Genomic DNA, 25669 nt, shown 5'->3' on the forward strand with positions numbered 1-25669 from the left:
ACACTATCGGCACCCAGGCACAAAGCACCAACGCTGGGTCTTCTTTTTTCCCCTTGACATCCTCAGGCATTTCAGATGGACCTAGCGCAAACACTGACTGATGGTATACTTGCAATGTAGCGACTGGTTGCGAAGAAAATCCCAGCGCACCTGCAGCAAACGCAGAGATGTGCGCCGCTCCCTACACGGATGGATGAATGGATATGGCTGTACCCTTTAGATCGGGCAGTGGCTAGCGCCACCCAACCTTAATAATTAATGAACCAAAAACTAGATTTATTTTTTTCTTTATACAGTGAGTTGGAGGATTCGTACTTTGCAGTGAAGAGTTTAATTGTCACTCGTGCCTTGACTTTAGCCACCAATCAGATAACCTCCTTCTAGTTAATTCTACCCGCTTAATGTCTATTTTGCCCTCCCGGTCCCTAAACCCCAGTGCTTTGAAAAACTCTGCGCCATCATCCTGAACTATAGGGTGAAGCCCTTTACAGAACATTATCAAGTGTTCGGCAGTTTCTTCTTCCTCTCCACACGCACTGCATACTGTGTCTACCCCTTCGTATTTGGCCCGATATGTCCTGGTTCGCAGTACTCCCGTCCTGGCCTCAAACAGTAGAAAACTACCCCGAGTATTATCATAGATCCTTTCCTTGGCAATTTCCTGCTTAAAAGTTCGATAGATCTCTAGTGCAGATTTCTTAATCATGCCCATTCTCCACATGTCAGTCTCAGTTTCCTTCACTTTCTTCTTAACTGATAGTTGTTTTTGGTTTGGCCACCTGCTGTTTTCTAAGTATTTACCGGTCAACTTCCTGGTTCGCTTCCTCCATTTTCTATCGACATTCTTCATGTACAAGTAGCTGGAAACCTTCCTAGCCAAACGCTCTTCCCCCATTTCCCTCAATCGCTTCTCAAATTTTATCTTGCTGCTAGCTTCCCTGCCCTCAAATGATGTCCATCCCATATCACCTTGTGCTCCCTGATTTGGTGTATTTCCGTGAGCTCCTAAAGCAAACCTACCTATTCCACGTTGCTTAATTTCTAATCTTGCTTGAACTTCTGATCTCATGCACAAGACCGCATTGCCGTAAGTCAGCCTAGGAACCATGACCTTTTTCCATATTTCTCTCCCAACATCATACCTACTGTAATTCCACAATGCCCTATTTTTCATCACTGCTGCATTCCTGTTACTTTTAGTCGTCACGTATATTTTGTGTGCCCTCAGATACTCGGTCCCATTGCTGATCCATACGCCCAGATATTTGTATTTATCTGTTATCGCTAGCGTGACCTCCTGTATTCTAAGCTCACTACCTTCATTGTCATTAACAATCATGGCTGCTGATTTTTTCTTACTGAATCTGAAATCTAATCTATCTCCCTCATTACCGCAGATGTCCATCAATATCTGCAAATCTTCCTTGTTGTTGGCCATTAGCAGTATATCATCTGCGTACATTAATGCTGGTAGTGCCTGATCAATAAGTTTTCCTTGTTTCACTAAAGAGAGGTTGAAGCCCAGTCCACTTCCCTCTAATTATACCTCTAATCCTTGTAGGTACATCATGAATAATAAGGGTGACAGGGCGCACCCCTGTCTAAGCCCCCGTTTTACCTCTGCAGGCTTGGATACCTGTTTTTCCCACTTTATAACTACCTTGTTACCTTTATAGATACCCTTTAAAAGATTAGTGACTACATGTTCCACGCCTAGTGTGTCCAGTATTCCCCACAATTCCTCTTGAACCACGCTATCGTACGCTCCCTTGATATCCAAAAATGCTAGCCACAGGGGCCTGTGTTCCTTTTCTGCTATTTCGATGCACTGCGTCAGTGAGAACAGATTGTCTTCCACCCTCCTGTGTTTCCGAAACCCATTCTGCAGTTCCCCCAGCACCCCCTCATCCTCTATCCACGCCTGCAGTCTTTCCTTTATAATCTGCATCGCCAGCCTGTAGACCACTGATGTCACTGTTATAGGACGGTAGTTGTTTATGTCAGCTTTGTCCCCCTTTCCTTTATAGATCATGCTCATCCTGCTAAGGTTCCATCCATCTGGAACTTCACCATCGATTAATATTGTGCTCACTGTCTCTCTCAAAACCTGCTTAGATTTCGGACATAATGTCTTTATCAGCCTAATTGGAATGCCATCTGGGCCTGTTGATGTACTACTAGGAACCCTTTTCTCAGCCCTTTCCCACTCTTGTTGTGAAAATGGAGCCATTGCACCCCTTGATTCGTCCTTGTATAAAGTACTTCTTTATTGAAATTTTTCTGTCACCCTTGTTCTTATATATTCTATAGCTTCGTCCCATTCTAGCCTAGCACCTTGGGCTGTAGTTATAAAACTCTGCTCTAGGCTAGTCTGATTTCTTAGGGAGTTTAGATGGTTCCAAAATTTCGCAGCTGCCTTTCTATCTTTTTTATGTATTTCTTCCAGCCACTGAGCTCCCTACCTTCTAATATTTTCATTGATCAGAAGGGATGCATCCCTTCTGCAGCTTAGAAAGGTTGCCCATTTTCTTTCAACATCATCTGTCGGTTCACCTCGCTGCTTAGCATGTCTGTGTTCCCTAGAGGCTTCCTGACGTTCTGCTATGGCTCTCTTAACTTCCTCATCCAACCAACGTTTGGGTTTTTGTCTTCTTTTCCGTGGTGACCTGTCACGCGTCTTAGCAAGCTCTAGCTCAAAGAGTCTAATGAGATTCGTGTATGTCCGCACTGCTTTATTATACTCAGTGATTACTTTCTCAATTTGTTTAGTAGCTATTTCTATTTGCCTTGCTGAATAAAAATTTTCCTGTAGTTTCCTGTTGTCTCCTTCCCACTTTCAGCGCTGTTCCAAAACTTAGCTTGACACGTTTGTGATCACTACCTAGACTTTTGGAGCCACCTTCATCTATGTGCATTCCCTTGAGCTTATCATACATCCTATGTGACATCAGTGCGTAATCTATCGTGGAGTGCAGCCCTCCTACCTCTCATGTTATTTGTCCTTCACACTTCTCGGTACTGTTGCAAATGATCAAAACATGCCTTTCGCACATATCCATCATAATTCTGCCTGTTGGGTCGGTATACCCATCTATATCTTGTATATGCGCATTCATAACTCCTAGTATAATTATCTCGCAATCTCCTCTTAACTCCTCAATGTCCTTTGATATACGCTCTACCATTGCCTGGTTTTCCTCTCTGTCCTTTGCTCCTGTTACAAATTCACGAAACCAAGGAGTGTCATTTGCCCTGCCACTTTCCCTTTTAGCCTCAAGGGTTCCTTGCATTCCTGCTTGACCCTATCCCGTCTGTACATTTATGAATGAATGCCCCAATACCACCCCCCTTTCTGCTGCCTTCTGTTCGATTACAATATTCCCATGCATAGTCATGATTGTTAGGAGGTTGTTCCATGTCCCTAAGATGTGTTTCTGCAAAACCGTATACCATCGGCCTCTCCACCATTAGCTGTTCTTCTAGGCTCTTCCCACTTCAGCCTGTTCCTGCCACCCTGCATGTTAATATACCCTGTCTGAATTTGCTCAGCGTTCATGGCCAAGCCTATTTCTGCCTCGGACTTTCCCTATCTTAGATACTGGTGCCACTTTGGGATCGTATCTGTGGATAGCACCGGTCAAAGTGTCTCCCTGGTTGTTTTCCTCGTTACTAGCTATCCTGAATCCCGAACGGCCCGCGTGCCCCCCAAAAAAGGTACTGCGCGTCCTGCAAGTTGCCAACCCACCTCATGACCTAGCCGCCCATCGAAGTGAATTCTGGCTCATTGAAAACCACCCCACCTATGCACCTATCTGTTTGTTTCCACCACCTTAAAGCCTTTCTCTCGACTCATACGCCATATTTCTTGGTTTGCGTTGACAACCGCTCTTTGCAGGTTGCTGTCACGCACCGGTACCTCCGGTATCGTGCATATCGCTACCTGTACCTGAGGAGAAGTGGCGCGCATGTTATCGACACTTTCGCCAGTGTGATTGCTATTCCTGCTTTATCTCCATTTAGGACATCGTTTAAGCCAGCTGAAATTATCACGAGGTTTCGTCTGTCAGCTGTAGTTTTGAGTTTTGTGCTGTAGTGACACGTGTCCCGATGGAATACGGCCACTAGCGTGGGTCCGGTGTTAGCGAGCCTCCGGGCACGCGTTAACCATGGCCGTGGCGAGAACACGATACGGCTCAAAGTCGCAACACTTTATTGTCTGTGGCAACACTAAACGCAGTACAGCCAGTTGCGAAGACGCGGCGGGAAAGCAAATAGGCTTATCCGCGCCACAGGCATCCACTACACCATCCACTATCCACTACACAGGGTGCCATGAGCACGTCTCCGTGGTAAAGGTGATCCACGGAGACACCGGGACCAAGGCCCGGTGGCTCGAGCGATGGCAAAGGCGCTAGCGTTGGCTTCGGAGGGAGACGGGTCGGCGTAGCTAGGCCACGCACTAGGACCCCGTACCACTCTTCGGCCTAGCGTTCGGGAGGGGGGGGGGGGGCGACATAAGCTAAGCGTTCGCCACAGGCGCTGTTGGCGAAGTCCGAGCGAGCCCCACAGGGAGCTTACCGACAGAAAAGAAAAGCGTGGTTACTCCATGTCGTCCCCGGAGAGGTCTCTCTGCCCGCTCCCGACGCAGCGCGCGAAAACCTCCCGGGAGACTCCGCGCGGCGCCCTAGTCAACATCCGCTACCGGGTGTGTGGGTTAAACGTCACTCCGCTCCCCCAGTGCGGCAGACAGCGGAAGAGGGGAGACATGTCCGGATATGAGAACAAAGAAATCGGCGGCAAAGCCCGTGCAAAGGCAGTGGACCGGCCTCAATTCCCACAGCGCTCGCTTGCCTGATGACTACTTCCAGCTTGCGTCCAGGGAACACCCCTACTACAACCCTCTTGTCACCTCTTACCCATTCTTTGATTGCTTCTGTGCATCAATTTAAATTCGAGTCCCCGGCGATTGTCACATGCTGTGACTTTTCAGCTGGAGCGTCCTACGCCTTGGGGTTACTAGCACCTGTGACGCCGGCTGCTTTGTCCCCTCCCAGCTCCACCACTACTTTGCTGAAGCTGGGCCTTGCGACAATTGAACTGGCTGATCCTGTTTTTTTCCAAACTTGCTTCCTGTTTCTTCTCCGCAGTTCTGGTTGCCGGTTCCCTACTGTTCTCTCCGTAGGCCGCTCCTTTGTTCAGCTTCGCTAGTGCTTCCTCGGTGGACTTACCCCTTTTTCCCATTGCGCTCGTTTTCGTTTGCTCTGTCGCCAACGCAGTCTCCAGCTTGGTGATTCTCATCAGCAATTCACTCTGGGCAACCGTCATTTTCTCCATTTTTCCTCGACGTCACATTGCCCAGACTTCGCATCTCTTCCCCATCCGATTCTACACTTGGGTCGATTTTCAAACCCACCCGGCATCCTGAACAATTTAAAGTCTTTTTAACCACGTCTTTCTGACACCAATTTTCCCTATGACTTGTCTGACTCGATTATTACAAAACTCAAGCCCTGCCCTACGAAAAAGAGAAAGTCTAAGCTCAACTACAAAAATTTGCAAATTCAATGTACGTGCACCTCCCCCACAAAGTGGCAAGAAAAACAACAACAAAAAATTAAGAAAATCAAACACACACACGAGCACAAACTAATGAATACCTGGTGACTGACCCTCGAAAAAGCCGTACAATGTAATAAGTGCTACAAAGATTTTAACTGCTGCCTTATTAATTATAAAGACAAAGAGAAGCTCAAAACATGTAAAACCACTTATCTGCGCAGTCAACCGGGAGTGCTCAAAAAGACGTCCATCCACCGTGACAGTCCGAACCGAATCCATCCAGGGAAGGATTGATGTGGCTGTATCCTTTAGATAGGGTGGCGGCTAACACCACATAGCCGTAATACTTAGTGAACCACCTACTATATTTATCTTCTTTTCCTTTAAATAGTGAAATATAGGACTGCTACTTTGCAGTGAAGGGTCTAATTTTCACTCGTGCCTTGACTTTACCCACCAATCAGATAACCTCCTTCTAGATAAGTCTACCCGCTAAAAGTCTATTTTGCCCTCCCTGTCCCTAAATCCCAATGCTTTGAAAAACTCTGCGCCATCATCCTGAACTATAGGGTGAAGCCTTTTACAGAATATTATCAAGTGTTCGGCAGTTTCTTCTTCCTCTCCACATGCACTGTATACCGTGTCTATCCCTTCGTATTTGGCCCGATATGTCTTGGTTTGCAATACTCCCGTCCTTGCCTCAAACAGTAGAGAACTACCGCGTATATTATCAAAGATTTTTTACTTGGCAATTTCCTGCTTAAAAGTTCAATAGATTTCTGGTGCGGGCTTCTTAATCATGCCAATTCTCCACATGCCAGTCTCCGTTTCCTTCACTTTCTTCTTCACCGATAGTTCTTTTTAGTTTGGCCACCTGCTGATTTCTAAGTATTTACCAGTCAATTTCCTGGTTCACTTCCTCCATTCTGTATCGACATTCTTCATGTACAATTAGCTGAAAACCTTCCTAGCCCAACGGTCCTCCCTATTTCTCTCAATCGCTTCTCAAATTTTATCTTGCTGCTAGCTTCCCTGCCCTCAAATGATGGCCATCCCACATCCCCTTGCACTCCCTGATTTGGTGTATTCCCGTGGGCTCCTAAAGCAAGCCTACCTATTCCACGTTGCTTAATTTCCAATCTTGCTTGAACTTCTGATATCATGCACAGGACCGCATTGCCGAAAGTCAGCCTAGGAAGCATGACCTTTTTCCATATTTCTCTCCCAACATCATACCTACTGTAATTCCACAATGCCCTATTTTCCATCACTGCTGCATACCTGTTACCTTTAGTCGTCGCGTATATTTCGAGTTCCCTTAGGTACTCGGTCCCATTGCTTATCCATACGCCCAGATATTTGTGTATATCTGTTATCCCTAGCGTGACTTCCTGTATTCTAAGCTCACTACCTTCGTTATCAATAAAATCATGACTGCTGATTCTCCTTACTGAATCTAAAATCTAACCTATTTCTCTCATTACCGCAGATGTCCATCAATCTCTGCAAATCTTCCTTGTTGTCGGCCATTACAACTATATCATCTGCGTACATTAATGCTGGTAGTACCTGATCAATGAGTTTTCCTTGTTTGACTAAAGAGAGGTTGAAGCCAAGTCCACTTCTTCTAATTTGGTCTTTAATCTTTGTAGGTACATCATGAATAACAAGGGTGACAGTGGACACCCCTACCTAATTCCCCGTTTCACTTTTGTGGGCTTGGATACCTGTTTTTCCCACATTGTAACTACCTTGTTACTTTTATAGATATCCATAGATATCCTTTAAAAGATTAGTGGCTCCATCTTCCACACCTATTGTGTCCAGTATTCCCCACAAGTCCTCTTGAACCACGCTATCGTACGCTCCCTTGATATCCAAAAATGCTAGCCACAGGGGTCTGAGTTTCTTTTCTGCTATTTCGATGCACTGCGTCAGTTAGAACAGGTTGTCTTCCAACGTCCTGTGTTTCCGAAATCCATTCTGCAGTTCCCCAGCACCCCCTCATCCTCTATCCATGCCTGCAGTCTTTCCTTTATAGTCTGCATCGCCAGCCTGTAGACCACTGAAGCCACTGTTATGGGACGGTAGTTTTTTATGTCATCTTTGTCCCCTTTCATTTATAATTCATCCTCATCCTGCTAAGTTCGATCGATCAGGGACTTCACTATCGATTATAGTTCTGCTCACTGCCTCTCTCAAAGTCTGTTTAGACTTCCGACCCAATGTCTTTATCAGCATAATTGAAATGCCATCTGGGTTTGTTGATGTACTACTTGGAACCCTATTCTCAGCCCTTTCGCACTCTCTTTGTGAAAATGGAGCCATTGTGCCACTTGATCCATCCCTGTCTATTGTGGTGCATAAGGCACTTCTTTGTTGAATTTTTTTTGTCACCCTTGTTCGTATATATTACATATCTTCGTCTCCTTCTAGCCTAGCAATCTTTAGTTTTAAACATCTGCTCTAGGTTTGTTTCGTTTCTTAGGGAGTTTAGATGGTTCCAAAGTTTCGCAGCTGCCTTTATGTTCTTTTTATGTACTTCTGCCAGCCACTGAGTACCCTTTCGTCTAATATTTTCAGTGATCAGGAGGGATGCTTCCCTTCTAGAGCTTAGAAAGATTTCCCATTTTCTTTTAATATCATCTGTCGGTTCACCCCGTTGCTTAGCATGTCTGTGTTCCCTAGAGACGTCCTGACGTTTTGCTATGGCTATCTTAACTTCCTCATCCCACCAACTCTTGGGCTTGTGTCTTCTTTTCCGAGGTGACTTGTCACGTGCCTTAGCAAGCTCTAGCCCAAACAGTCTGATTAGATTTGTGTATGTCCACAAAGTTTTATTATCCTCAGTGATTACTTTCTCAATTTCTTTAGTACCAATTACTATTTGCCTTTCTGAATGAAAATTTTCCTGTAGTTGCTCATCTTGTCTCCTTCCCACTTTCGCTGCTCTTCCGAAACTTAGCTTGATACGTTTGTGATCACTACCCCGACTTCTGGAGCCACCTTCATCTATGTGCATTCCCTGAGCTTATCATAAATCCTGTGTGACATCAGTGCGTAATCTATAGTTGACTGAAGCCTTCCTGCCTCCCATGTTATTTGACCTTCCCACTTCTCAGTACTGTTGCATATGATCAAATCATGCCTTTCAAACATATCCATGATCTATTTGCCTGTAGAGTCAGTATACCCATCTGTATCTTCTACGTGCGCAGTCATATCTCCTAGTATAATTATCTCGAACTCTCCTCCTAATTCCTCAATGTCCTGTGATATACACTCCACCATTGCCTGATTTCCCTCTCTGGCCTTTGCTCCTGTCCACATGTACACCAAACCAAGGAGTGTCATCTGCCCAGCTACTTTCCCACTTAACCATAAATGTTCTATGCACCCTTGCTTGACTCTTTGCCAACCCATGCTCTTATGTCTAAATGCACCAATTCAACCCCCTTTTTGCTGTCTTCTGTCCTATTGCAATATTCTCATACGTAGTCCGGATCGCAGGGTGGTTGCTCCATATCCCGACGATGTGTCTCCAGAACCCCATATACCGTCAGCTACTCCTGCCTCAACTGCTCTTCTATCTCTTCCCACTTTAACCTATTCCTGCCACCCTTCATGTTAATATAGCCTACGTCTGGCTTAGCTCAGCCCTTGTGCTTACATAGATTTCTTCTCCCATGGAGTTCGTGTGGCTTGAATATTTGTGCCCCTTTAGGTCCGTCTTTGGCTGCACTGTTGGCTTCAGTGCTCTGGGTCCCCCTAAAAAAGCTATGGCTCGGCGACCCATTCTGTTACCGACCCTCCTGCCCGTCGCACCACTTTAGTGAATGTCATCCTGTGCAAAGGGGCGCGCGCCGGGCTCGTACACGTCTTGGTTAACTTCCATTACGCTGTATCCGAGTTGCTGGCTCAAACCCTTGATCACACAATTGGCCTCCACTACCCTCCTTTCAATCCCACGAGGCGGCCCCCCGATCTCTAGGACAGTGCATATGGTCACATGCACACTCCCAGAGGTTTCTCGGAACTTACGCATCGCAACCTCTAACTTCCTCTGAAGGTTCTGATCCTTGCCCTTCCACACATCATTGAGCCCAGCATGAATAACGACTAGATTTTCGCCCTCCATGCTGTTTTCTAAAACCTCCTGAGCTTTGGCCAGTGCATCCACCATGCTCTTTCTTGACTGTGCCTCCGCCCTGACTCTCCCATCTTCCTTTACTGTCTTGAAGACGCCATTCCTAACCCTGGTCACGTTAGAGTCCCCCACCACTATGACCCTTTTATGCTCCAATCGCTGGCTTCCTGTTTGTGATGGCGCCCCTGTTTGCTTCATCTGTTTCTCTACCGTCTGTCGTGTGTTTCTGCCCTGCTTGAAGACTGCTGCGCCACCGAGCTGTATGTTCTAGGAGCCTCCGTGCTGTGGCCAGACACTGCGGCCACCTAACCTCCCTTCTCGCCTGTTGCTTCCCGCCAGTTGCCTTCTCCGCTACCCACTCCTTCCGTCTCACACTGCTCGGGGCCGGGGCAAAGCGGCATTAGCTCCTTTACCCGCTGCTCTTGCTCGGTCCGCCCTTCCCGTTCTTTTCAAATTTCGCCCTTCATTTGTTCTAATAGGCTGGCGGTAGCCTCCTCCCACTCACGCGACGCTCCGAGCTGTTTTTGGAGTTCTATCTTCTGCTCCCGTTCCGCCCTAAGCTCCCCCTGAAGCCCCTTGTTGCTAGCCTCCATGTGCTGCACGGCCGCCTTCAGTGCCTCGCACAGCCTGCACACAAAGCTCGCCTTCTGCGCGTCGGCCAAACTCGTGAATGCTGTCTCATCTAAGTAGCACCAGCGGTTCCATTCTTCGCACTGCACCAGCTCACTCTCGCTCGTGGTTTTCCTAGCCTCCTTAGCCATCGCCCGCATGACCATCAGACCGAGTGCCCCACAGGCCTACGTTCAACCCTAATCCCACTATCCAGCCGCCTCCGTTAACTCTCCGTTAACTCCGTTACCTAGAAAACTGTTTGAAGCTGCCGCCTACACCACACACATACGTGTAAATTTCGCTAGTAGCCTCTCACTAGGTCCCCTTTGTATTCGGCTCTAGCTCTTTCACTAACCGGGCGCCCCGACCTTCTTCAAAACAGCTGCCTAGCCCGTTCAAGTGGTCAACTTCACTACAACGTCGCCCGTGTCACACACCTACAATACTCGCAACGCTAATTATTGATTAGGAGAAAAAAATAATAATGGTGTTCACAAACACAATGAAATGAAGAGAAACTTATCTCTCGTTGGGCGTTGCCTCTGCACCAACCAACCTTGCACGACCTTGCACAACCTTGAATCCGCCGAACAGGTCATGGATGGATGGATATGGCGGTACTCTTTATATCGGGCAGTGACTAGCGCCACCAAGCCTTAATACTTAATGAACTAAAAACTAGATTTATTCATTTTTCCTTAAATAGTGAGGTTGAGGATTCGTATTTTGCAGCGAATAGTTTAATTTTCACTCGTGCCTTGACTTTAGCCACCAATCTGATCCGACGTGTGTTAGCGCCTTCCGGTGTCCATGTTGTTGTCCATGGTGTCGGAATCCAAGGTCGTGCAAGGTCGAGAAGGTCGGTTGGTGCACAAGCAGCGCGCAACGACAGATAAGTTTTCTTTTATTTCATTGTGTTTGTGATCACCATTATTATTTTTTCTCCCCTTATCAATAACTTGTTGCGAGTACTGTAGGTGTGGGACACGGGAATGATGCAGTGAAGTTGACCACGTGAAAGTGGTAGGCGGCTGTTTTGAACAAGTTCGGGGCGCTCTGATAGTTGTTAAACAGCTAGAGCCGTACACGAAGGGGTGCCTAGTTTGAGTCTACTAGCGAAATTGAACACGTGTGCGTGCGCTGTAGGCGGCAGCTTCTAACAGTTGTTGAGGTAGAAATGTTGGCGGAGGCGAGTGGATAGTGGGATTAGGGTTGAGCTTAGGGTTTCCGGGCGCTTGGTTCGATGGTCGGGCGGGTGATGCCTAAGGAGGCTAGAAAAACCGCGGGCGAGAGTGAGCTTGTGCAGTGCGAAGTATGCAAGCGCTGGTGCTACTTGGACGAGACCGAATATTCGAGTTTGGCCGGCACGCAGAAGGCGAGCTTCGTGTGCAGGCTGTGCAAGGCACTGAAGGCGAAGGCAGCCGTGCAGCGCATGGAGGTTAGCATCGAGGGGCTTCAGGGGGAGCTTAGGGCGGAACGGGAGCAGGAGTAGAACCCCAAAAACAGCTCGGAGAGGGAGAAGGGTACCGCCAGCTTATTAAAGCAAATGAAGGGTGAGCTTCGAAAAGAACGGGAAGAGCGGACCGAGCTCGAGCAGTGGGTAAAAGAGTAAAAGAGCCCCGAGCGGTGTGAAATGGAAGACGTGGGTAGCGGAGAAGGCGACAGGTGGGAAGAAACAGGCGAGAAGGGAGGTCAGGGGGCAGCAGTGTCTGGCCACAGCACGGATGCTCCGAGAACATACAGCTCAGGCGCGCGGCAGTTGTCGAGCAGGGTAGAAACACAGGACGGATGGCAGAGAGAGAAACAGGGGAAGCAAGCAGGCACACCATCACAAACAGGAAGCCAGCGATTGGAGCGTAGAAGGGTCCTAGTGGTGGGGGACTTTAACGGGGCCAGGGTTAGGGATGGCTTCTTCATGACAGTGAAGGAATACGGGAGAGTGAGGGTGGAGGCCCAGTCAGGAAAGAGCATGGTGGATGCACTGGCCAAAGCTCAGGATGTTGTAGAGGACAGCATGGAGGGCAAAAATCTCGTCATTATTCATGCTGGGCTGAATGATGTGTTGAAGGGCAAGGATCAGAACCTTCAGAGGCAGTTAGAGGATGGAATGTACAAGCTCCGAGAAGCCTCTGGGAGTGTGCATGTGACCATATGCACAGTCCCAAATGTCTGGGGGCAGTCTCATGGGATTGAAAGGAGGGTGGCGGAGGCGAACTGCGTGATCAAGGGTATGAGCCGGCAACTCGAATACAGCGTAATGGAAGTTAACCAAGACGTGTACGAGCCCGGCGCTCGCCCTTTTGCACAGGATGTCATTCACTACAGTGGTGCGATGGGCAGTAGGGTCGGTAATAGAATGGGTCGGCAAGCCACAGCTTTTTCAGGGAGACCCAAAGCCTTGAGGCCAATAGTGTGGCCAAAGACGGTTCTAAAAGGGCACACATATTCAAGCCACACGGAGTCCGTGGGAGAAAAAATCGACGTAAGCACAAGGGCCGAATCAAGTCAGACGTAGGCTGTATTAACATGCAGGGTGGCAGGAATAGGTTAAAGTGGGAAATGATAGAAGAGCAGTTGAGGTAGGAGGAGCTGATGGTATATGGGGTTGTGGAGACACACCTTTGGGACATGGAGCAACCACCTTGCGATCCTGACTACGTATGGGAATATTGCAATAGAAGAGAAGGCAGGAAAAGGGGGTGGAATTGGTGCATTTATGCATAAAAGTATGGGTTGGCAAAGAGTCAAGCAGGGATGCATGGAACATTCATGGTTAATAGGGAAAGTAGCTGGGCAGATGCCACTCCTTGGTTTGGTGTACTTGTGGACGGGAGCAAAGGCCAAAGAGGACTACCAGGCAATGGTGGAATGTATATCAACGGACATTGAGGAATTACGAGAAGAGTGCGAAATAATTATACTAGGAGATATGAATGCACACATAGAAGATATAGATAGGTATACTGACCCAACAGGCAAATTGATCATGGCTATGTGTGAAAGGCATGATTTAATCGTTTGCAACAGTACTGAGAAGTGTGAAAGGCAAATAACATGGGAAGTAGGAAGGCTGCAGTCGACAATAGATTATGCACTGATATCACATAGGATGTATGATAAACTCAGGGGAATGCACATAGATGAAGGTGGCTCCAGACGTCTGGGTAGTGATCACAAACGTATCAAGCTAAGTTTTGGAAGAGCAGTGAAAGTGGGAATGAGACAAGATGAGCAACTACGGGAAAAATTTTATTCAAAAAGGCAAAGAGTAATTTCTAATAAAAAATTGAGAAAGTAATTACTGAGGATAATAAAACAGTGTGGGCATACACGAATCTAATTAGACTGTTTGAGCTAGAGCTTGCTAAGACCCGTGACAAGTCACCCCGGAAAGGAAGACACAAACCCAAGAGTTGGTGGGATGAGGAAGTTAAAAGAGCCATAGCAAAACCTCTGCAAGCGTCTAGGGAACACATACATGCTAAGCGACGGGGTGAACTGACAGATGGAGTTGAAAGAAAATGGAACATCTTTCCAAGCTGTAGAAGGAAAGCATCCCTTCTGATCATTGAAAAGATTAGAAGAAAGTGGGCTCAGTGGCTGGCAGAAGTACATAAAAACGATAGAAAGGCAGCTGCGAAATTTTGGAACCATATAAACTTCCTAAGAAATCAGACAAGTCTAGAACAGAGGTTTATAGAGTAAAATCTCGTTAATTACACACCCGTTAATTCGGAAATTCGGATAATTCGGACGGCTCTTTCGGTCCCGGCCGAAGTGCATGTTAATCTATGAGACCAAACCTTCGTTATTTCGTCGGAACTCGGCTCCGCGCCGCTTAGTTCGGACAAATGCTGACGGCTGCTGCTACACAAAAGTGTGATAAAGCAGCGCTGGCACCACTGGAGTGAAACCGAAACCTGAGTGGCATCGCCATCATCAACTAGTGGGGGCGATCGCAGCGTCACGGAACGTCGGCGTCTTCTTTCTTCTGTATTCAGCGCCTCCAACGCCATTTTCCCTTGTGTTGTCGTGTCGGAACCATCTCTTCTTGCGGAGTTCTCTTTTTCTTCCATTGTGACCGTATTTGCATGCCACCACCATTGTGCGCAGCAGTCATGGCAACGCCGAAAAAGCGGCAGAAATACGACACGAAGAACTTGGCGAATAAAGTGAAAATGTTGGGAGCACTGAAGAACGGCGAATCGCGACAGTAGGTTATGACCCTAGTACAACGTGAAATGGAGCACGTTGGGAATGTACGTGAAAAATGAACAACAGATTCGACAAGCCTTCGAAAGCGAGAAGTTTCATGCATCTAGAAAGCGGTTGCGAACCGCAGCTCATCCCTACCTCGAAGAAGCTTTGCTCCGGTGGATTACTCACTGTCGCAACGCGCATCTGCCTTTGAGTGGACCTCTCATCATGGCGCAAGGTGAGAAGTACGCGCAATGATGAACATTGAATCGTTCAAAGCGTCAGAAGTGTGATTTGCGAGGTTTCGAGAGAGACACGAACTTGTCTTCAGGAGTGTGTGCGGCGAAAAGGCCAGTGTTGACGAAAGCGTGACCACCGAGTGGAGAAATGTGAAGCTGCTGGATCACATCGCCGCATATGAACCACGTGACGTGTTCAAGCTGATGAAACTGCTCTATTTTTTAGAGCTCTGCCCGACAAGACGGTGACTTTCAAAGGGAACGCGTACATTGGTGGCAAGAAGTGCAAGCAAAGGATAACTGTGCTTCTTGCCGCCAATATGACTGGCACGGAGCGTTTGCCACTACTTGTCGTCGGGAAGGCGCTTAAGCCACGTTGTTTTAAGAACGTCAAAAGTTTTCCTGTCGAGTACACAGCGAACAGGAAGGCATGGATGACATCAGACATTTTTCGCGGCTGGCTGCAGCAGATGGACCGGCACTTCACGTCGAAGGACCACAAGATAATTATGGTTGTTGACAACTGCAGTGCCCATAACTCTACAGTCGAACTGAAGAGCATTAAAGTAGTTTTTTTGCCGCCCAACACTACGTATACTTTTCAGCCGATGGACCAGGGTATCATTCACTACGTGAAGTCGAAGTACCACAAGCACCTGCTAGAGCGAATGATCCTATGCTCAGAAGCTGGAAAGTTGTATCAAGTGGACTTACTCGACGCAGTGCACATCATCGCCCACGTGTGGAAAAAGACTCCGCCGTAAGTCATCGCCAACTGTTTTCGGCACAGCGGTTTTGTGAGGCCCGAGCATGCAGCAGTAGCTGACGCTGGCATCGAGGAGGTGTCAGCCGAGTCCACCGACGATGACTGCCCGACTTTCGATGCTGTCCTTCCCACAGATGTGACCTTTCAGGACTACATGCGATTGATCATGGTGTCGCCACGAGTGGTCCCCTGACCAATCAAGAAATTAATAATGATGTCACTGGCACCCAAGAAGACCACAATTCCGACGAAGAATCATGCGAGGAGATACAGCCGCGACCTCATCGCACCTCACGGGAAGTCTCGGAGGCGCTGTTAATATTAGAGGACGCTTGCCTGAACACTCCCGACAGCTTGCGTGCAGTTGGCCATTTGGAATAGTTAAGAAAAATTATGATATCAGCCGCAATCTGCGCGAAAACGCAGACGACTATTACAAAATACTTCAACAAATAAAGGTATGCTTCTGCAGCTTGTTTTAAATGTTCCCTTCCCTGTTCATTCGTTGATTCGGCATTCGGTTAATTCGGACAGTTTTTCCGGTCCCGTGAAATCCGAATTAATGAGATTTTACTGTACCTACCACTTAACGTATTAGGCCAGATAGGGGCGAAGCCATTGAATATATAAGAACAAGGGTGACAGAACAATTTCAACAAAAAAGTACCTTATGCAGCACAATAGACAAGGATGGATCAAGTGGCACAATGGCTCCATTTTCACAACGAGTGTGCGAAAGGGCTGAGAAGAGGGTTCCAAGCAGTACATCAACAAACCCAGATGACATTTCAATTATGCTGATAAAGACATTGGGTCTCAAGTCTAAACAGACTTTGAGAGAGGCAGTGAGCAAAACAATTATCAATGGTGAAGTCCCCGATGGAGGGAAACTTAGCAGTAGGAGCATTGTTTATAAAGGAAAGGGGGAGAAAGCTCACATAAACAACTACCGTCCTATAACAGTGACAACAGAGGTCTGCAGGCTGGCAATGCAGATTATAAAAGAAAAACTGCAGGCATGGATACTAGATGAGGCGGTGCTGGGGGACCTGCAGAATGGATTTCGAAAACACAGGAGGTTGGAAGACAATCTGTTCTCACTGACACTGTGCATCGAAATAGCAGAAAAGAAACACAGGCCCCTGTGGCTAGCATTTTTTGGATATCAAGGGAGCGTACGATAACGTGGTTCAAGAGGGCTTGTGGGGAATACAGGACACACTAGGTGTGGTAGATGGAGTCACCAATCTTTTAAAGGGAATCTATAAGAGTAACAAGGTAGTTATAAAGTGGGACAAACAGGTATTCAAGCACACAGATGTAAAAGGCGGCTTAGGCAAGGTGTCCTCTGTCACCCTTGTTATTCATGACGTACCTACAAGGATTAGAGGCCAAGTTAGAGGTAAGTGGACTTGGCTTTAACCTCTCTTTCGTCAAACAAGAAAAACTCATTGATCAGGCACTATCAGCATTAATGTACGCAGATGATATAGTGCTAATGGCTGACAACAAGGAACATTTGCAGAGATTGATGGACATCTGCGGTAATGACGGAGATAGGTTAGATTTCAGATTCAGTAAGAAAAAATCAGCAGTCATGATTTTTAATGATAATGAAGGTTGTAAGCTTCGGATACAGGAAGTCACGCTAGAGATAACAGATAAATACAAATATCTGGGCATATGGATAAGCAATGAAACCGAGTACCTAAAGGAACACGATATACGCGTGATGGTGAAAGGCAACAGGAATGCAGCAGTGATGAAAACCAAGGCACTATGGAATTACAGTAGGTATGATGTGGTAAGAGGAATACGGAAAGGGGTCATGGTTCCTGATCTGACATTCGGCAATGCGGTCTTGTGCATGAGAAGTTCAAGCAAGATTAGACATTAAGCAACGTGGAATGAGTAGGCTTGCCTTAGGAGCTCACGGGAGTACTGCGAATCAGGGAGTACAAGGTGATATGGGATGGACATCAATTGAGGGCAGGGAAGCTAGCAGCAAGATAAAATTTGAGAAGCGATTGAGAGAAACGAGTGGGAGCTTTGGGCTAGGAACGTATTCAGTTACTTTTACATGAGGAATGTCGTTACAAAATGGAGGAAGCGAACCAGAAAATGGACGGATAAATACTTAGAAAACAGCAGGGGGCCAAACCAAAAAGAAAAACCAGTTAAAAAGAAGGTGTAGGAAACGGAGACGGACATGTGGAGATATGGCATGATAAAGAAGTCCGCACTAGAGATCTATCACACCTATAAGCAAATACAAATAAGAAGGGGCAGACCCGGTATGCAGTGCGTGTGGAGAGGAAGAGAAAACTGCTGAACACTTGATAATGCTCTGTAAAGGTCTTCACCCTATAGGTCAGGATGATGGCGCAGAGTTTTTCAAATCACTGTGGTTTAGAGAAAGGGAGGGAAAAATACACTCTAAGTGGGTAGAATTAACTAGAAGGAGGTTATCTGATTGGTGGCTAAAGTCAAGGCACGAGTGAAAATTAAACCATTCACTGCAAAGTACCAGTCCTATATTTCACTATTTAAAGGAAAAGAAGATAAATATAGTAGGTGGTTCACTAAGTATTACGGCTATGTGGTGTTAGCCGCCGGCCTATCTAAAGGATACAGCCACATCAATCCTTCCATCCATCCATTGAGAGGTTAGGGCTGTCGGGCGCTTGGTCCGACGGTAGGGCGGGCGATGGCTAAGGAGGCTAGGAAAACCACGGGCGAGAGTGAGCTGGTGCAGTGCGAAGAATGCAAGTGCTGGTACTACTTGGATGAGATAGAATTCTCAAGTTTGGCCGACGCACAGAAGGCGAACTTTGTGTGCAGGCTGTGCGAAGCACTGAAGGCGGCCGTACAGCGCATGGAGGCTAGCATCGAGGTGCTTCTGAGGGAGAGTATGGCGAAACGGGAGCAGAGGATAGAGCTCCAGAGAGAGGAGAGAGAAACAACTTTATTTAAGTGAAAAAATATTCACAGATGAATGGCGATCAGGCCGTGCCTGCCCGGCATCTCCTCGGCTCGCTGTATGGCCAGGAGCTGCACTTCTAGGCTCGTATCTCGGAGTACTCTTTCCCATGACTCGGACGAGGGAGTGGTCAGGAGATCAGGTGGGGGTGGATCCTCGCTGCAGCCCCATATTTTATGAGAGAGGGAGGCGACGGAGCCACATTTTGAGCAATGCAGACTGAACAGATCGGGGTAAATGTGTGCGTATACCCGTGGGCACGGGAATGAATTCGTTTGGAGGCGGCGCCATGTGATTTCTTGTGGTTTCGTGCGTTCGGAAATCGGTGGTGTTTTGTTTGAACGTGCGAGGTGATAGTGCTGAGCGATTTCGTGATAGTATACTTTGTTGGGGTCGTGACGTGGCCGAAGACAGGAGACTTTATGTTGTGATGGAACTGGTTATTTGGGCGAACCTGTGCCCGGTAAACAGAAAGTTCGATTACAGTACCAGTCTTGCACAGATAGTACTGAACGGAGCGTCAGCCGTCGATCAACTACTGACAAGCGGCGAAGCGCGTCGGCACTTGTACTCTTGCCGTCGAATGTTCTAGCGTTATCACTGGCGGTGGCGTAGGTTCCAGAATAATCTGTACAGTTCGCAGAGTAGGCGTGATCTTATCGAAATGATCTACTACAGTCCGGAAGCTTCTTGAAAACTGAAGGCGTGGTTTGCGCTGAGAGTTGCGTAGTGTTTTGGGACGATAACAAAACTTGGGAAATGTAACGTGGCATTGCCCCCCTATGAAAAAGGCATCGTCCCGATGCTTTATAAAAATGAAGGTACAACAATATTGCAAGAATGTACAATGAATAAATTACGTAAAATAATAATACAAAAAACAGTTTCAGTTTGTCAACGCGCATGAAACGGCTTGAGGCGCACGACATGGACGACTTCAGGTCGCGATCGGTGTCGTTGAGAGTTCATGATGCCGTCGGGGACAACCTCGTAATCAAGTAAGCCGAGACGTCGAACCATCCTGTACGGTCCGAAGTACCGTTGCAGAAGCTTTTCACCTAGTCCACGTCGGCGTATGGGCGTCCACACCCAAACACGTTCACCGGGCTGGTATTTCACGAAGCGTCGTCGAAGATTGTAACGGCCCCTGTCGGTCGTCTGTTGATTCTTGATACGAAGACGCGCGAGTTGTCGGGCTTCTCCGGCGCGTTGAAGGTACTCACTCACATCGAGGTTTTCTTCGTCGGTGACATTGGGTACCATGGCACCGAGTGTCGTTGCCGGGCTCCTACCGTAGACAAACTTGTATGGAGATATCTGCGTCGTCTCCTGCACTGCCGTGTTGTATGCGGCAGTCAGGTATAGAAGAATGGCATCCCACGTCTTGTGTTCGACATAGACGTACATTGCCAGCATGTCGGCGATCCTGCTCGGTGAGGCCGTTGTTTTGTGGGTGGTACGCTTTCGTCCGGCGGTGATTTGTCTGGCTGTATGCCAAGATCGCTTGAGTTAAGTCGGCAGTAAATGCCATTCCTCTGTCGGTGATAAGGACCTCCGGAGCGCCGTGACGTAGGACGATATTTTAGACGAAGAACTTAGCTACCTCGGATGCACTGCCTTTGGGAAGGGCTTTTGTCTTGGAGTAGCAGGTGAGGTAGTCGGTAGCTACCACGATTCGTAGGTAGTTATCGTTCCCAAGAAGTAGCCGTCATCCGGGTCGTCGGGTGGTGGTTGGTCGACAGGCACACGAGAGAGACAGTTGTAGTCAGAGTGTTTCTTGCTGGACTTGTAAACGACGGTAATGTCATATTCTTGAAGTCTCAGGCTCCATCATGCGAGGCAACCTGAAGGGTCCTTTTAGATAGCTAGCCAACACAAGGCGTGGTGGTCGCTCACAACTTTGAAGGGCCTGCCGTAGATGGAGGGGCGAAATTTCGACGTAGCCCAGATGATGGCGAGGCACTCCTTTTATGTGTTGGAATAATTGGCTTCTGCTTTGGATAGCGATCGGCTGACATAACTAATCACCCTTTCAAGTTCGTCAGCCCTCTGCACAAGAACGGCGCCAAGACCTACGCTGCTTGCGTCAGCGTGTATTTCTGTCTCGGCGAATTCGTCGAAATGGGCAAGTAACGGAGGCGTCTGTAGGCGTTATTTATGCTCCTGGAAAGCGTGTTCCTGCGGCGTTTGCCACTTGAACTCCCCGTAGGCTTTGGTAAGGTTAGTGAGAGGATTGGCGATGGGGGCGATGTTTTTCACGTACCGCCTATAATGGGCGCACAGGCCCAGAAATCGGCGCACCGCCTTTTTGTAAGTGGGCGGCGGGAAGTCTGCGATGATGGCTGTTTTCCGTGGATGAGGACGAACTCCATACTTGCCAATAACGTGCCCCAAAAACAAGAGCTCCTCGTACGAAAATCTGCATTTTTCTGGCTTCAGTGTGAGTCCGGACGTCTTGGTGGCTTGAAGTACAGCTTCAAGGCACCGAAGATGCTCGTTGAAACTCGAGAAAAACAGGACGACGTCGTCCAAGTACACAAGGCAAGCCTCCAACTTCAATCCTGCCAGTACTGTATCCAAAACGCGTTGAAATATTGCAGGCGCTGAGCAGACTGAAGGGCATCACCTTAAGCTCGAAGAGGCCGCCCGGTGTTATAAACGCCATCTTCTCTCGGTCTCATTCGTTGACTTCGATTTGCCAATAGCCAGTCTTTAGGTCCACTGACGAAAAGTACTTGGCGTTATGGAGCCGATCGAGTGCGTCGTCTATTCGTGGGAGAGGATACACGTCCTTTCTTGTGATTTTGTTCAGGTGGCGATAATCGACGCAGAAACATAGGGTTCCATCCTTTTTCTTCACTAACACCATGGTGGGTGCCCATGGACTCTTGCACGGCTGGATAATGTCATCCCGCAACATTTCATCGACTGGTCTCTTCATAGCCGCACGTTCTCGCGTGGAAACCCTGTACGGACTCCGACAGAGTGGTCAGGCATTTTCTTCGGTTATGATGCGATGTTTCGTGATTGGGGTCTGCCAAATTTTCGATGACAACGAAAAGCAATCTTCTTATTGCAGGAGCAGGGCCTTGAGCTGTTCTTGGTTAGGGTTCGGAAGTCTGGGATTCACATCGAAAGCTATGGGAGGGGCTTGGTTCCTCTAAGCAGGTTCCGCAGAATCGGCGAGGGCGAAAGCACTGGTGGCTTCGACAATTTCTTCGATGTATGAGACCGTTTCTTTGTTTACATGTTTGTACTCATTGCTGAAATTCGTGAGCATAACCGTTGCTTTGCCTCCCCGCAGCTCTGCAATTCCTCTTGCGACGCAAATATTTCGGGTGACCAACAGATGCTAACTGCCTTCAACGACGCCTTTCAAGTCAGGTGATTTAGGAGCGCCGACTGAAATAACGATGCTTGAGCGAGGTGGAATGGTGACTTGTTCTTCCAGCACATTCAAGGCATGGTTGCCTGACGGCATTTATTTATTTTATTTATTTATTTCACAATACTGCAGGCCAATGTGCTGGCCCAAGCAAGAGTGGATACATCAAAACGTAATTGTAGAAAACAACAGACAACAATGCAAAAGAAACAAAAGGTTAAGAAAGAAGGTGACGCTCAAGGTCACCAAGAAACTTATTAGAATGAAAGATGTCACACGGCAAACAATTCCAGTCATCGACAGTTCTAGGAAAAAAACTATATTTAAAAGCATTTGATCGGGCAAAAATAGGGGTTAGAGCATGTTCATGACCATGACGAGTACGTCGTACTGAGAGCGGTTTAACACAGTCAGGGAGATCTATTTTTACAATACCACACAAACAATTGTAAAGAAAGGAAAGACGACTGAACTTTCTCCGAGCTTCTAAAGTAGAAATGTCGTTTAATTGCATTAAGGTGGTCGGGGAATCAAACCTACGATATTTGCCAAAAATAAACCTTACAGCCTTTCTGTTAATACGTTCCAGATTCATAATATCTTTCTAGGTATGCGGATCCCAGATAATAGAAGCATACTCAAGCTTAGAACGAACACAGGCATTATAGGCTAGAATTTTAGTACGCGAGGGTGCAGATGCTAGTTTTCTTTTTAGAAACCATAGCTTACGTAATGCAGAAGTGGTAATGTCAGTTATGTGGGTCGACCAAGTTAATTTGCTTGAGAGTGTGACGCCCAAGTACTTATATTTGTCTACATTATTTATGTTAGTGCCTCTTAGAGTATAGTGGAATTGACTAGGACGTAGCTTTCTGGTGATGCGCAGAAGCACAGTTTTGTTAGTGTTTAACTGCATGCCCCCGTTCTGACACCAGTTATCGATAGCGATAAGTGCAACTTGTAAAGCCACATGATCACACGGTGAGGAAATTTGCTTAAAATTGACGCAATCATCCGCGAACAAACGCACAGACACATTTTCAGGAATAAGAGAAGCTAAATCATTAACATAAATTAAAAACAAAAGTGGCCCTAGCACGCTTCCCTGTGGGACTCCAGAGGACACACGAAGAACAGTCGATGAAGAATTACCAATCACTACATACTGACGTCTATCTTGAAGGTAAGCCTGAATCCACAGAACAATTTTTGTAGGTAGTCCAATACGCTGTAATTTGTGTAACAATTTCCCGTGTGGCACTTTATCGAAGGCTTTACAAAGATCTAAAAACAGTACATCAGTTTGCCCAGAAACATCAATCACACGTGCAAACTCATGGACAGTTGTAACTAACTGGGTAACAGTAGATAACCCCCTTCTGAAGCCATGCTGATGCTTTGATAGAACATTGTGTTCACTGAGAAATTCATACACATAATTAGCAATAACGTGCTCAAGAAGCTTGCAACAACTGCTCGTAATAGAAATAGGGCGGTAATTCTCAAATGATAAGGGGTCACCTTTTTTATGAATTGGTTTCACACGTGCTATACCCCAATCAGCCGGTATTTCCCCCGTAGCAATTGAAAGATTAAAAAGTCCAGTTAGGAATTCCGATAAGTATTCAGCGTAGCGGTTAAAAAAAGCATTGGGAATGCCGTCAGGCCCCGGAGGTTTTTTGGGATCAAGTTGTAATAGCATGTGCAAAACGCCTTCTTGCGTCACTAATAGGTCATTGTCTGAGTCAACGAATGAATTCTCAAGTTCATAATCATCGGTTTGAGAAAAAACGCTCTGGAAGTATGTATTAAAGTGTTCAGCAATAGTTGGAGCATCAGTTATTATTACACCATTAACCTTCATTTTACTACTCCCTGTCTTAGACTCGCTTAAATACCTCCAAAATTTTTGAGAAGAAGCACTATGCGCGGCTATAGTGCTTCTTCTGTGGATAACGTTATCGACTTTGTTCTTAGGTTGATGACAGCACCATGGAGGCATAAGAAGTCCATACCAAGGATGACATCTCTTGAGCAACGCTGTAGGACTACGAAGTCTGTAGAATAAATACGGCCGTTAATGGTGACTCTCGTTGTGCAGATTCCTGCAGGCGTTACGAGATGACCTCCGGCTGTGCGGATTTTAGGGCTTTCGCAAGCTGTCCTAACTTTCTTTAACTTCGCGGCGAACGACCTACTGATGACGGAGTAGTCGGCTCCAGTATCGACGAGAGCAGTCACAGTGTGGCCGTCGATAAGAAGATCCATGTCTCTGGTTCGCCGTCTCGCATTACCGTTAGGGCGTGGCGTCGGGTCTCAGCTGCGTCGGCTTGTTCCGCTGCTTCCATGTTGCGTCGTCAGGTCACCTTGGGTAAGTGAGGTTTCGCCGTCAGGGCTTTGCGTGGTTGGCGTTGTGTTCGGAAAGCTTCGTCGCGACGAGATCGTCGTCGGAGGATCTTGGGTAGTTTGTCGCACAGCAACCGCACCTCCATCGGTTGCTGTCCTTAGTTTTCCGGATACGGGCTAAAAGACCGCCCCGCGATAGGCCAGAGTACTGCCGATGGTGTGGCGACGTGCGGCGGCTGGGTGACGGAGAACGCGAAGGCCTTCGTGGTGTCCCCTGAGCTCTTGTCAGGTAGTCGGCGATGTCACGTGGTCGTTCTCCTGGTTGTGGACGCGGTGCATTGACGGCGAAGCCACGCAGTCCCATCTGTCGGTACTGTCAACGGCGGTATGTGTGTCAAGCCTCGCCGCAGTGGTAGCAAAGCGGGCGGTGGTCAGGGGTGCGCCAGACGTCAGTCTTCCTCGGTGCACTGCGCTGGGCCGCTGGCGAACGGTATGACGTCGGTGGGGGTGGTGGCGGCGGTGGCGGTTGTCGACGGAAGTGCGATGGGGCGGCGTTTTGGCGTGGATGGGGAGGAGCGTTGTGGCGCACTGCAGCGGCGTAGCTCATAGCCTCCGGTTCGGGCAGCGGTGCTTGGGGAATTCGAAGCGATTGCCGAACTTCTTCTCGCACAATGTCGGCGATCAAATCCACTTGAGGCTGCGCCGAAGGCAACAGCTTGCGCAGCTCTTTCCGCACGAATGCGCGGATCGTTTCACGATCTTCGGTGTTACTGGCTTGAGCAGCCGCACATTCTGGAGTCAGGCGACGATTATACTGTCTGGTGCGCATGTCCAGGGTATTTTCGATAGTGGTCGCTTCGGCTACAAATTTTTGGATGGTGTTCGGTGGATCTCTCATCAGTCCCAGGAAGAGCTCCTGTTTGACCCCTCGCATGTGGAAACGAACTTTTTTCTCCTCAGGCGTGTCTGGGTCAGCGTGACAGAATAGTCGGGTCATTTTTTCTGTGAAAATGGCGACATTTTCATTTGGTAGCTGAACCCGGGTCTCTAATAAAGCAGCGGCTCTCTCTTTACGAACGTTTGCAGAAATGTGCCGCAGAAAACATCCCACGTTCGGAGCGTGGACTCCTGATTTTCGAGACAAGTCCTTGCGGTGTCTTCCAAATAGAAGAACACACGATGGAGCTTTTCGTCATGGTCGCAGTGGTTGAGGGCGGCCACACGGTCGTATATTTCTAGCCAGGACTCCGGGTCTTTGAATGATGACCCATAGAAAATTGGTGGTTCCCTGGGTTGATGCATGACCATCGTGGGCTGGGATGCTGCGGTTGTCATTGTCGCTGCAGTCGTGGTCATGGCCTTGATCTTTCGCGCCTTGTCTTGTAGAAGCCCGTGCTCTGGTGGTAGCCCTTACTGTCGGCGGCTTGTTCGCTGCTCC

General features: G+C 47.7%; 2 protein-coding genes across 3 annotated transcripts in view; one reads left to right on the forward strand and one right to left on the reverse strand.

Annotated features, from left to right (window-relative positions):
• Positions 1 to 25669, forward strand: part of LOC142795790 (uncharacterized) — a 243637-nt gene that overhangs the window by 109425 nt on the left and 108543 nt on the right. The window lies entirely within an intron of this gene.
• On the reverse strand, positions 338 to 1357 carry LOC142783861 (uncharacterized). The gene has a single exon (XM_075882577.1). It carries the CDS (start codon positions 1337 to 1339, stop codon positions 338 to 340), a length of 1002 nt encoding a protein of 333 aa, XP_075738692.1. The 5' UTR covers positions 1340 to 1357.

Source organism: Rhipicephalus microplus, chromosome 2 (genome assembly GCF_043290135.1).
Source record: "Rhipicephalus microplus isolate Deutch F79 chromosome 2, USDA_Rmic, whole genome shotgun sequence".
Classification (NCBI taxonomy): domain Eukaryota; kingdom Metazoa; phylum Arthropoda; class Arachnida; order Ixodida; family Ixodidae; genus Rhipicephalus; species Rhipicephalus microplus.

Bases quoted from the DNA above. Each gene is read 5' to 3' on its own strand.
- LOC142783861 (XM_075882577.1), bottom strand. From the start codon at position 1,339: ATGATTGTTAATGACAATGAAGGTAGTGAGCTTAGAATACAGGAGGTC.